This window comes from Solenopsis invicta, chromosome 15, assembly GCF_016802725.1.
Source record: "Solenopsis invicta isolate M01_SB chromosome 15, UNIL_Sinv_3.0, whole genome shotgun sequence".
NCBI lineage: Eukaryota > Metazoa > Arthropoda > Insecta > Hymenoptera > Formicidae > Solenopsis > Solenopsis invicta.
Window position 1 is genome coordinate 1,056,698 of NC_052678.1, and position 14,454 is coordinate 1,071,151.

At 28.4% G+C, this 14,454-nt stretch overlaps 1 protein-coding gene across 1 annotated transcript in view; it reads left to right on the forward strand.

Annotated features, from left to right (window-relative positions):
* The window catches only part of LOC105203451 (venom dipeptidyl peptidase 4), a 50,355-nt gene extending 43,501 nt beyond the window's left edge, over nt 1-6,854 (forward strand). The window contains exons 12-14 of the mRNA XM_026136601.2: nt 577-771; nt 851-1,011; nt 5,344-6,854. Of these exons, the coding sequence (XP_025992386.1) occupies nt 577-771; nt 851-1,011; nt 5,344-5,654 (667 nt within the window). The 3' untranslated portion in view covers nt 5,655-6,854. The remainder of the gene's footprint in view (nt 1-576; nt 772-850; nt 1,012-5,343) is intronic.
* Nucleotides 6,855-14,454: the final 7,600 nt, after the last annotated feature.

Here is a 14,454-nt window from a genome sequence, read left to right on the forward strand (position 1 = left end):
GAATAGAATTAAAGCTACAATTCCCTGACGCAAATTTAGCTACATATTTTTAGAGAAAAAAGTACCTTATTTTTATTGTTTTATTAATGTGTTTATATATATAAACGCGTATAAACACGTAATATATATATATATATTTAAAAATCTGACTGGTACTAACAAGCATTAATATTTCATGTGTATGTATGTTAATAGCGGTTACATTGTTATTATATTCGACGTTATGATTGATCGACACGCAAAAAATTACAGATTTAAAATTGGACCTTTGATCGGGTCTATTTGCTCAGCCGATTCATGACGGGGCTTTCGCGACGATTGATTACCTTTAATGACCCTCGTTCATTTTTTCCTTCTTTTTTAAGAAGCATTTGCAATATGTATCGACTGCTCCACCTACTTAGAAATTCATGCTACCCATTTATAGCTCAGAACTGGATAAAATTGAACGTATCTCCCGTAATATTGAAAGAGAGAGAGAGAGAGAGAGAGAGAGATAAAGAGAGATAAAAACTAAAAACTATTCTTTAAAGCGCGTTTTTGTTTAATATTTGATAAAACGTTTGAAACCCACAGCTATGCCGGCCCGAACACAGTCAGGATCATCGATGACTTTAAAATCGGATATGAATACTATCTTACGACCAATCGAACAGTGGTCTACGCGTGGATCGATGCACGAGGATCCGCTTTTAAGGGTAGCAACATGCTTTTCGAGATATATCGGAAGTTGGGTACCGTAGAGATTGAAGATACAATTGCCGTCACCGCGTGAGTAATGTGAAAGTGATCGAAAATTACTTCGTTTCTCGCAAACGTCATTCCAAAAATGAAAATTTGTTACTTGTAGAATTCTGCAGAAGCGGTACAAGTGGATCGATGAGAATAGAACTGGCATATGGGGCTGGAGTTACGGTGGCTTCACCACTGGAATGGTGATGGCGAATGACGTCGACTCCGTCTTCAAATGTGGTATATCTGTCGCGCCTGTAACTTCTTGGATTTATTACGGTAATTAAACAGAGAATATTGAGACCCCCTTCAAAGAGAAGGGGGAAAGACCCCCAATTTTCTATAATATTGTTACGACCGAAGAGGTCGTATCGTACTATCGCACTCGCGCACTACTATAACAAGCGCGTTCGCAAATAAAGAGCAGACTTAGGTATATTTTAAGAATGACTTTATCAATTTGACCAGCTGTCAAACCAAAAGTCAGAACACAACAATAACCCGTCGATAACGAACGACAGTTCTTTTTCTTAATCAATCGAAGCCCAACAATATTCACGCAATATTCAAATATTCACAGTTGTAACAATATTAAATTGGAAAAAGAATCTGGTTGTCAGATTTAAATCCAGAATTAAAATTCTGGTAGATGCATTCAAATTTTGGTATATCTGTAGAAAAATAAACGAATCAAAATTTTTGTAGAAATTATTACACTGAGAAATAGTATATAAGATACGACACACCTGCACTGTAAAAAAATTTTCTCAAAATTACTCACTATAATAGGAATAAAGTTACTAAAGTTGAAATTTCCATTTTTAAATTCGCATTTCTAAATTTTCAATATACAAAGGTAAGATTAATTTTGTAATTTGTAATTAAGCAGATTGCAGAAATAAATTTACAACATGTATAGAAAGTTATAGAAATGATAAGGTCAATACGTTTAGCAATTGTATTACATATTGTACATTCAAATATTGCCTATTTATTATACATATTGTAAATAATAGAATGACTGCTTACTGTTACCCGCACATAGTGATGTTAGGTAAACAAAGTTTTCACGCATGCTCAGTGAACGTTATAATCGCATTATATTTCACAGCGATATATAGAATATTGTTGTATTGTAATGTTTAGATAATTACACATATTACAAAAATTTAGATAATTACATATAATATTTAAATATCCTGTCGTATACGTAATTTTCTGTATAAAATAAGATATATTTACTCAATAAAAGCAAATCTATATATTTTATGTGGAATTACATAATTTCTATAAAATTACATAAATTTATTTTTGCAGGATTATTGTAGTGTAATTTTTACATTCATTGTATGTAAATTTACTAAATTTTTTTACAATGTGATATGCCTTCTCAGTGTAGACACTAAGAAAAAATATACTAAAAAAAAACAAATTTTTCTTAATTTCAGTAAACCATGTGTTTGCATACAACTGTGAAGATATTTTTTATTTTTTAAATATTATATTTTTAATATAATTTTCCTCATTGTGGACTGATTGATGTAGTGTGTAGATTGAATGATTAATTTTTTCCTGCAAACTTGTTCAACTTTTTGCAACATATATATCTACATATCATCTTTCTTCATTTAATTGTTTATGATTTTTATAAATTTTCTTTATAAATTTTTTACATTTTTTTACATATTTTTACAAACGTTTTTATGTAGCTGATTGTCAGTATGTTGACAAATATAAAATTCAATTACCAAACATGATGGAAAATAGAAAAAGTATGATTTACTATAGGCAAGCTCGAATAGCCTGACTAGAATTGCAAATAAAGTCTCGTTTTTATCATTACAGACGTAGCAAATTTCTAATTCCATCTTTTCTTGTTCTTTTTTACTTTTTATTTCTAAGGTTTTTCTATTTTTTTTTTATTTTTTGCTTCTACTTATTTATATTTTTGTTTTCTAACTTTTTATTTTTGTTTTGTCTTTTTTTGCTCTTTTTGTAATACGTGAGTTTCCTGTAAAATGTGCTGTAAAAAAATGTGATTAAAAGTAGTATACAAAAGTATGTACATACTTTTGAAATTTTAACTTTACAATATGTTGCAAAGCAGTTGCAATTGATATTTATATACAAAGGCATTTTACAAGTGCTGCACGAGATGACTTTTCTATTTTTTCTGTGTAGCAATGAGTACAACATTTTTGCTTTTGATTTGAAATTAGTTCAGGCAAATATGCAATCACAAAACGCTTATTTTCATCTTGAACATGTGTAAAGTAATTAAATCTGATAATGAAGAACAAACAGTGCATAAATATTTACTATTATTTAGAAAGGATACAGACCATTTACGTAAATTGCAATTCTAGCAGCTCTTAATTCATAGGGTGATTGAACTATATTGAGGATGACAAGTTTTTGAAAAATATATTAAAACATTGTTATAATATCTCTTTCGATTATGTTCTTTGTAACTTAGTAATGAAAACAACTGATAGATATTGATTTGCCATTTTAAATTTGTCATTTCTGATTTGATTTCATCTCGGATTTAATTTTTCCCTTAAAACTTTCAAGTATGTCAAGTTTCGTTAAATTCTAAAAAAATTTAACAATATTTATTTGCCTTAATAGGTTGGCCATCTTAAATTTTCAAAATTTTTAAATTTGAAATCAATGATCCCAAGAAAAATCTTCCAAGTATCAAATTTTGTTGAAATTGGGCTGACAGAAAAATGTATGCCGCAGAGTTAACAGAATTTCTTAATAATACTATATTTATTAGAATCGATATACAATAGCAATTATTACAGCTAACATGCATATAAGTAGGAGACTTATTTTGATGTTTCTAATAATATTTTAGATACTATTATATTAATGCATTTAACATATATCATTTCCAGAAATATTATCATAGGTTCCTGAATTAATTCTTGTATAGAATTAATATATTGTCAAAATACATCTCTCATTTACTTCGAACCCTTTAGGCAATTGCATTCAAAAGAGAGAAATTATTTTATTATATTATATAATATCAATAAAATTGCGTTTTTTATCCTATTTTGTGTAATTTTTTAATTACAAGAAATAGACGCGTTCATTTGCCACGTATATTATTATAATTAGAAGTTTTATAAGATCGAATTAACACTTTTTTTAGAAAACACTAACTATATCCTTATATTAAGTCTATCAAATACTTTTGCTATAACTTATCAAATTTAAGCATGATTACTAGAAAAATTCTGTTTAGGCTTACAAAAATAAATTTGTTGATTTAATCAGGATTCTTTTCTTAATGTAACTTTGTCGTTGACAATAATTTTCTAGCATTTTCTCAGTGTTTTACATTAATCGATTAATTTATTTTTCAATTAAAATAATTGGCTAAATATATATAATTATAATTAATTTAATCAATTTAAGAAATTAATTGTCAAAAGATTTTGTATTAGTAAAAAATAATTAAATGTTTACTTTTTTATTTAAAAGATTTTGTATAATTATTCGAGTTAAGTCAATTATTAAGATTTGTTTAACTAAAGTAATTAATTAAAACTGTGTTTATCATTAATTATACAAAAACCTTTGATAATTATTGCAAAGCTTATCATTAATTTTTAATTGATTACTTTAACTTTAAGCAAAAATTTAATCAATTAATTATGCAAAATCTTAACAATTAACTTCTTAAATTGATTTAATCGATTGATTTAACCGATAATTGAAATAAATAACACATTGTTAATAAAAAAAATCAACAATGTTTAAAAAATCATGTTTGTTTTTAAAGTAATCAATCGTAAATTATTAAATTTTAATCAAATAAAAAAGTTATACATAAAGATGACAAATATCTATATCGATCTGCAGCAGATGCCCAATAATAATTTACATATCAATTTTTACAATCTCAACCCTATGCAAAATGCTCGCCGCATATTCAGTCTTTGAACCACAGTCATTACATAAAACCAAAGTTCAATGAAATTTACGATTAATTTAATAGTATTAATTCTAAAAAATATTTATGAAGAATTAATTTATAATTTTTACAAACAGTTATAAACTTAAATGTACTTGTTATAGTGGAAAGATATTTAAATCGATTTTAGTTGATAAATTATTTTATTTATTATATTAACCAATGCTATTCAGCTATTAATCAATACTATAAACTAGTGACTAAAGCTGATAAGTCGGTTCTTATATTTAAGACTATCTTAAGTACTATTTTAAGATCTTATCAACTAATCATAGAATTATATTATATTAATATCTTAAGACATTATTTAAGACCGTATTGAAATAAGAATCGACTTTGAATATCGACTTCAAACAGACGAATATTAATTAACTATTCATTTTTCAATCAGTAACAGTTAATTATTTTTAATCAGTTGAATTGACCACAATTACATACAACAAACTTTTAAATCAATTTATTTCGTTGATTAAAAATTGATTAGTTAAGATTTATTTCAAGGCAACTAAAAGAATCACTTATAATAAAAAACTAAATTTTAGTTGTAATTATGAATTGTAATAATATAATAAATTAATTAAATTTTGTCACTGTTTTTAGTATCGTCGTACGATTTATTACAGATTCCATCTACACTGAACGATTCATGGGACTACCAACTCCGGAGGACAATCTCTTCGGTTACGAACTCACAGATATCTCGCAACAATCGGAGGGAATACGCGGCAAAAAGTATATGCTGATACACGGCAGCGGGGACGATAACGTGCATTACCAGCAGGCGATGGCGCTCGCCAAGGCGCTGGAACATAATGACATCCTGTTCGAACAGGTCACGTATACGGACGAAGCACACTCTCTCGAAAACGTGTTCCCTCACCTCTATCACACAATGGACAAATTTTGGGGTGAATGCTTTAAGTGGGGACGCTGATCAGAATCACCAAAGAAAATCTGTAGCCTTCTTGGCTACGGATTCATTCGCGTTGCACGCTAAATTTTTACAACATAAGAAAACGTAATCGGTGTGAACCGAAAATTAATAAAGATTTATTTTGAATTTGTTTCAATTTGATCTTAATTCACACTGATTCAATATGAAACAATTTAGTGTGCTTCAAATAATATTAATGAGTCAAAGTGCTTTTATATATAAATATATTGTTAAGATTAAGACTACTATTCTCGAATGCTTGACCTAATCTTGAAAAAAGATGGTTAAAATGAAAAATATTATAAATAAGTTATGAAGCAATGTTTTTATCAGCAGTTCATATAAAAATATATTGTTTGGGAAAAAAAATAAAATTTTAAGTCAATGTGCATAACATATAAATAGAGAAGAAGAGGGTAATATGGCATCCATTTTAATTTTATTGAATTACTTGGTTATTTATAATAAATACTTTATATTGAAACTTGGACAATTATCAACAGATTAAATTTAAATAGGCTAATAAGAGTAACCGCGGTTGTTGGTGCGTGATATTGTAACAATTTTATTATCTTTCCATAAACTACGTAGGACGTTTTGACTCAGCTTCGAGACATTCTCAGCCACAAACCAAAGGTTAATAAAATAAAGTTAAAAAATATTTCTATTAATTGACGCACCTTTCAGCCAGCGTATACACTCGAGTATATATACATTCATGTGATAATACGCTCAACAACAAAACAATAGAAGTATGTGTAATTAAGTGCTAAAATGTACTTTGAAAAAAATTCAGAGTACTCAAAGGTAAAAATGCCGTATAATAATTGTTAGCTATTGTGTATTGGCACATTAGCGCCACTAAAAAATGGCAGGCTACTAATTAAATAATTTTATAAACAATTGTTAAAATTTGTCACCTAATAACGGAGATAATGGGAGTAGCCATAATGTCCGCAGTAGTCATAATGGGAGTAGCCATAATACTTTTCTCCTCTACATATAGATGAATAAAATTCTGGATTTTGATAACTTTAAAAAATCAATTATTATTATTATTAAATAAGTTTGAAAGTTTTGTAATTTTAATATTTCTTATTGATGCCATTAAAATATTCGAATGGATTGATTTGATTGTATATACAATTTTTATAAGGAAAATAATTATTTATATAATATACGTATTAGATGATTGCAAAAGTTTGTGTCCGATTTTCATAAGTGACCGGAAACATTTCATCTCATGGCGGCGCTCGAATTTATTTTGTGGCATTGCTTACAGATTAAAAAGAAAAAAAAGAATTGTTTTCCAGTAAAATATATATTGTACAATAATTTGCAAATTTATAGTAGATTTAATTTATTGAAGCTGAATCGACAATGATGATTGCGCCTTATTCAGAAAAAAACATCAACAACATGTATAAATTATATTTAACGAAGAATAATACATTACAAATTCTCTCAATTTCACTCTTTTTTCAGTTTATTTCATATTAAATATTTTTATTGTTACTTATATTTAGAAGTCTGCAAGTTAAGCTGTATAATAAAATAAATGGTAAAATTAAACTAAAAGTAAAATTAAAATTAAATACGACTTCAATATTTTATTTTCAATTTTAAGTATAAAATATTCCGCTTAATGTAATTGTTTTCTTCTATTGCCTATAAACAATAATGTATTTATAACGTATAATTATTTTGTGACGCAGAGAGTTGTGCGTCTGCTCTCTGCGCCAAAGATCCGGATTCAGATCTCACTGATCCAAAATATATGATGATTGCGCTTTAACGTATAAATTGTAAACAGTGCACATCACTTCTGTAAAGCTGACCCCCGGTTTTTCAAAATTTGGAAAAATTAAGCGCAGTTCTTGTTGCCCCCCCCCCGCGCGAAGAGTTCTAGAGTTCTCAATCGATTAAAAAAAGTGTCGATTAAAGCGGTAAACACACTATTTAAAAAAACGGGGGATAGGGAGCCAACTTCAAAGAGCTATAACTTGTTTGTTATCAATTTTAGCACATTTGCTCATTAAAGATAATCGATAGAATTCTTCGGGGGGCTATCAGAAAGTTTTTGGGAAAATTTTTAATTCCCTATTTTTCGAAAATCTGGTGTTTTGCCACAAGTTCTGGCAGTTTCCTGAAGACTTTTGAAAATTATCCTTAATAATTGGAACGCTAAAGTTGAAAACAAAGGAGTTCTGGCTCTTTGAATATTCAAAAAACGAAATTTTCAAAGTCCACAAGTCAAATTTTTTTGCGAATTTTGTCAATTTCTTTAGAGTTTTGGTAACTCCCCGAAGAGTTCTATCGATTATCTTTAATGAACAAATGTGCTAAAATTGACAATAAACAAGTTAAAGCTTTTTGAAGTTGGCCACCCCGTTTTTTCAAATGGTGTTTTTATCGCTTTAATCGACAAAACTCTTTTTTTTTAATCGGTCGAGAACTCTAAAATTCTCCGGGAGGAGGGAGGGCAACCAAAACTGTGCTTATTTTTTTTCAATTTTGAAAAAGGGAGGCCAACTTTACAGTGGTGCGCACACCACGTTGAACGCTCGCTACGTTCTGACAAGAGCTAAGAAGTGACGAATGAAATGCATATAATTATATTCACAAAATTGTTAACGCCGAAATGCTTAAATAATATTTCCGTTATGTTATGTTTACATTGCTTTTTAGATCTATCTGTATAAATTTATGATTTATATTGTGTTATAAATTATATATTGCACAGATAAATATACATATATAACATAACTGGCAATGAGATAAATATGTAGGAAGAGGTGCAAAAGATAAAAGTATAAGGTCATTTATTAAAGTTAAAAAAATTGAATTTAAAAAATTTTTTTTATTGACGAGTATACTGTTAAATGATTTAGTGAAAAAAATCATTTAAATTATAGTGGAATCAAATTAATAATCGGTATTTTTCTGACAAAACTATTTGCTGCAATCTGTTTATTGGAAATACTGCATATGTTTTAAAAATATCTTTCGAGATGCTTCCAAAATCTTTCCATATTACATTTTATAATATACAATTATATGTATCGCAAAAGAAATATAAAAATGTTGACGTATATTTGTATTTCTTCTTGATTATGCACGTTTCAATGTTGTTTTGTTGAAAAATTTTGCTGACGGAATAACACAAACAACGAATCGATAGTTTCTGCACATGATTTACACTTTTATATAGTAAGAATTCCTTAAATAAGAATAACAAACTCCGGAACATAAAAATTCGCATGATCCCAATAAAAAATCTTATAATGCATTTAAAGTTTTTCCATATTAATTACAATTTATTTCATACATGTCGCAAAAAATATATAGACATATGAAACTATGGTATTTTTGCATTTTGTAGTTGACTTTTCTTTTATTTTAGAAATTCATATTATGTAAAAGCGTAAATAATATGCAGCAAATATTGATCCGTTGTTTGTGTTATTTTGTCAGCAAACGTTTTTCAACACACGTTAAAACGCGTATAATCAAGAAGAAATATAAAGATATATCAATATCTTTATATTTCTTTGACGAAATATATATATATATATATACATACATACATATATATATACATATATACATATATATGTAATATATGTAATATGTGTAATATATGTAATATATGTAGTATATGTAATATATTTAATATATCTAATATATTATAAAATATAATTAATACGGGAAGATTTTTAGAAGCACCTCGAAAAATATTTTAAAAATATACGCGGTATTTCTAATAAATAGATTGCAGCAAATAGTTTCGTCAGAAGAGTACTGCATCGATTATTAAGTTGGTTTCCATATAATTTAAATAATTTCGTATAATTTTAATGGTTTAATGATGCTTCTTTTCAGAACTATCAAATTATTTAACAGTGGAACACACACACACACACACATACACACACAAACACACATTAGAAACGCATAATTTTATTATCAACTAAAAAATAATATTAAAGGATCAATTTTTAATTTTAATAAATGACTTGTTCCTTTATCTTTTCCACTCCCTCATACATGTTTATCTCTGTTATGTGTATATCTATCTGTGCAATATATAATTTTTAATATAAATCATAAATTTCTACAGACTTTAAATGTAAGAGAATTAGTAACTAAGAAAATGTCAGTTATTCAGCATTATTCTTCATGTCAAATATAATTATTGTTGTATTTTTTCTGAATAAGCATCACGTGCGTTCATTATTATCGATTCAGCATCCGTAAGTCAAACCTACCTTGCGAATTATTACACGGCACTGTACAATGTCGTCATCAATGCCGTTCAGAACGAGGTTAATCATCGAGGTTAAAGTTGGCTTTTTAATACTGAGAAAGAACATGGTCCAAATCTAGAGGCGCGGTCGCGACTCGCGCCTATGTAGAAAAATTTTTTTTTTATGAAAGTCGCAGACCGACCCTCTTTTACGCGAGTCAGCGAGTTCCAAGCACGCGAGATTATCAGATCTCAATAACGGTTAAACCGATCAAGTTCTGAGAAGTCTCAAACGATAGCATGGCCCCGACTTGTATAATAAAAGTATTTTTATTTTTTCTCTCCGTGCCCTATGAGCGGAGATATAGCGACGCAAAGTCTAAATATTCTACATTTCATTTAAGAAACGTCGTCGTCGCCCTCAGGAATTCTCCCTTTTATATTTTCGACACGAGTAGCGCTGGCATACATTAGTCAGCCGTATGCGACTTGTGGTGTACTTGTGGTGTATGTGGTGCAGTACTTGTAATCATCATCATATCCGTCGTGACAGGTTCTTTAACCTGATCTTTATTCGTCAGTCATTAACAATAATCTTGGTAAGAGTCTCTGACTAGCTTTGTTTTATTCTTTTTTATTGTAAATTTATATATTTTATTATAATTTATTGCAGACGTAAGGATTGCATTGAACATTGAGCTACAAAATAAATTATGATCAGAAATATTTAAATAGTCCGTCAGTGGAGGAGACAGACATTGCGCTGCAAATAGATAATAAAATATCACAAGAACACGATGCCGATATTGAAAAAAATATAATATAACAATTGTCAACTTTAAACAATCCGTTTTTCATGAAAGCTATGGAAGAGTACATGTCATGTGAATTATATAAAAACGATACGGTGGATGCTCGTATGCATAATACTCATAATTCCAAAACAAGGTCAGATACATAATTTAAACGTGTATATATATATATATATATATATATAAAACACTACAAAACGCGTGATATCAGTACAAATAAATTACCTTTTCAAAAAAAGGTAAAAAAAAGCGTCTATGTGTGTTGCGCGCAATTTATTTTGAAATTGTGTAATCTAATAAAAATGATATACATTTATAAAAAAAAAAATGTGTGAAATCTTTTAAAGTGCGCTTATTATAAAAAGAATATACTTTTTCTACAAAATTAAAGTAGTCGTATTATTTGTATTTTCTTTGAAAAACATTCCTATTCTAACCCAACTGGTAGTACCTTCAATTTTTATACAAAACCCACGTGGTACTATCTCTGTACTGTTATTGAAAAATCTTCGTATTTTAAAAATTCAAGTGATAGCATCTTTAATTCTCATTGAAAAATTTTATTCTAACCCAAGTAGTATTTCCTTAAATATTGTGTAATTTAATTCAACCTAAATGCATTTTTCCAAAAAATCTTTTAAACAATCAAAGTACTATTTTTGTATTTCCATTGAAAAATCTTTCAATTTTAACCCAAGTGGTTGTTTAATTTTAATAAGTTTCAATGGAATATATAACATTTAATTTAAAAGATTAAAGAGGAAATGAAATGAGAAAATTTTATTGAAATAAAAAATTTTTGATGTACAAAAACATGGCGCTGCTAGATAGAAAAAGCAGTAAAGACGTAAGAAAGAACGCAATAAATGTAACACTTGTAAGATATGCGTTATAAAAATAATTTGCGAAATAAGTTTTAGTTTCTTTAACATTTAAGTAATTCTTATTGTAAGTTAAACTTAAGATACCACTTGAATTTTATTTAAAAAAATAAAAATTCTGTTAAAATATAAATTATTGAGATTAAATTAGATTACAAAATTTATATTATATATTATAATATATATTATAATATATTATTTATTTTCAATTAAATTCCACTTGGTTTGGAAGATTTTCAATGACAATACAGAGATAGTAGCAATTAGGTTTTATACAGAAATTATTCAATTCTTCTCATTGTTTTTCCTATCTAGCAGCGCCATGTTTTTGTACATCAAAAATTTTTTATTTTAATAAAATTTTTTCATTTTGTACCGTTTCCTCTTTAATCTTTTAAATTAAATGTTATATATTCCATTGAAACTTATTAAAATTAAATACAACCACTTGGGTTAAACTTGAAAGATTTTTCAATGGAAATACAAAAATAGTACTTTGATTGTTTAAAAGATTTTTTGGAAAAATGCATTTAGGTTGAATTAAATTACACAATATTTAAGGAAATACTACTTGGGTTAGAATAAAATTTTTCAATGAGAATTAAAGATGCTATCACTTGAATTTTTAAAATACGAAGATTTTTCAATAACAATACAGAGATAGTACCACGTGGGTTTTGTATAAAAATTGAAGATACTACCAGTTGGGTTAGAATAGGAATGTTTTTCAAAGAAAATACAAATACGACTACTTTAATTTTGTAGAAAAAGTATATTCTTTTTATAATAAGCGCACTTTAAAAGATTTCACACATTTTTTTTTATAATTGTATATCATTTTTATTAGATTACACAATTTCAAAATAAATTGCGCGCAACACACATAGGCGCTTTTTTTTACCTTTTTTTGAAAAGGTAATTTATTTGTACTGATATGGTAAACACAGCAAATGGTTCTTGTCGCAGTTCCAATATTTACCCCTTTCTGAAGTTCGTTTAATATAACATGGCAAATATATAACTTTTTGTTTTCTATTTTAAAAAATTTCTTTAACAACTTAACTTAACATCAATAGTCTTTTGACATGTTTATTCATGGGACTATCTTCTGTACATACACATTTGTAAGCAATGCTATGAAACAAACTTGAGCGCAGCCATGTGGCAAAATGTTTCTGATTACTTATGAAAATCAAGCACAAACTTTTGCAATTATCTATTATATATGTATATAAACGTGTACGTTGTTGAAGTTATCTTCACGTTTGTTTTATTGATCTCGATGGCAAATCTCCAAGCAGAACCACGAGTTTCAATAATGTCAAAATAACATTAAAGTGAATCGTGATTGATTGAAAAGTAATCTTTAATAATCATTTTGCAGTTACTTTTGACGCCGTAAAGACTCTTTGTTCTGTTTGGGTCTCTACCAAAGAATCTTTTGTCTGTAAATAATATGCAAAAGTTCCTGTTACTGTTTAGCCAAATATGAATTGCATCTAATTTAATGATTCCATGTGTTTATCAATTGAAGCAAAGAAGACTTCGCTAGTGCTATATTTTCAGATAAATGTTACGCATGCGTTAATTATAAATGCGTTAATTAGTCAAATTTTGTAATAATGAATATTTGTAATATGATGTATGTAATATGTAAAAAAGATAATATTTTGTAAAATGTGCTTTTTTTGTCTCAACATCTTTTTACAAAAATATTAATATAAATTCTATTTTCTCACAACAACAAATAAAAAGAATTTTTATTGGAGAATTAAAAAAAAATGTATTTTTCTATTTCACCAGATTAACATTTCAACTTCTATATTCCCCATATAACAATTAATTATTCTATTGTAATTACGCGTTCATAAAATCAAACTATATTGCTGTATTGTTGAACGTGTTATTGATTAATATGCTTTTGTTTCAATTTTAGGCAAAATTTAATTAATTTATTAATTAATAATTACGACAAAATATTCAATTCTTGATTATAATAAGCAATTGAAAGTTTCTATTTACCTTAAAATAAATTTTCGTCATTAATCAATAAATAAATTTGTAGTCATTAACGTATAAATAAAATTTTAATTAATAAAATAAATCAATTAAAATAAATTGCTCTATGTTAATTTATTTGATTAATTAAAAATAATTAACTGTTGCTAATTAAAAAATTAATGTTAATTATTAATAAAGTAATGTTAATTATTAATCATGTTTCATTATTATATTTAGTTACTGATTCTTAGCATTAAAGATTAAAGTAATAACTGAATTACATTGATTAATATAATAAATATATTAATTTATTAACTAGAGAAAGGAAGGGATAATAGAATGCCATTTTGTTTTTTAAGATAATTCACAAAGGAACCTCTCAAAGTGTCACACCCCGATTTTAATGAAACTTAAGGTTGCTCCAACGGGAGCAACGCAAGATGGCCATCAGGGTCACGCGTGCGTACCGCACTATCTCCTGTGAGGCGGTGTGTCTGCTATCGGGTTCGCCTCCGTGGGCTTACGTGGCGTGTTCCCTTGCGGACACCCACGAGTGGAAGGAGGAACTTGCCCGCGGGGGTGAGCCTGCCACACAGCAAATGCTGGAGGCTGGGCGGAATCAAGCTTGCCTAAAAGTGGTCGAGCACTGGCAGGAGCGTCTGCCCCACGCTGGTTTGAGGGTGGTCGAGGCCATTGACCCCGTCCTTAAGGAATGGGTGGGCAGGGGGCACGGGGGTCTTTTATTCCACGTAACGTAGGTGCTCTCCAGGCATGGGTGCTTCGGAGAGTACCTGTACGAGAAGGTTGGGCGGGAGGCCATCACAAAGTGCCACCATTGCCCAGAGGCGAGGGATACAGCG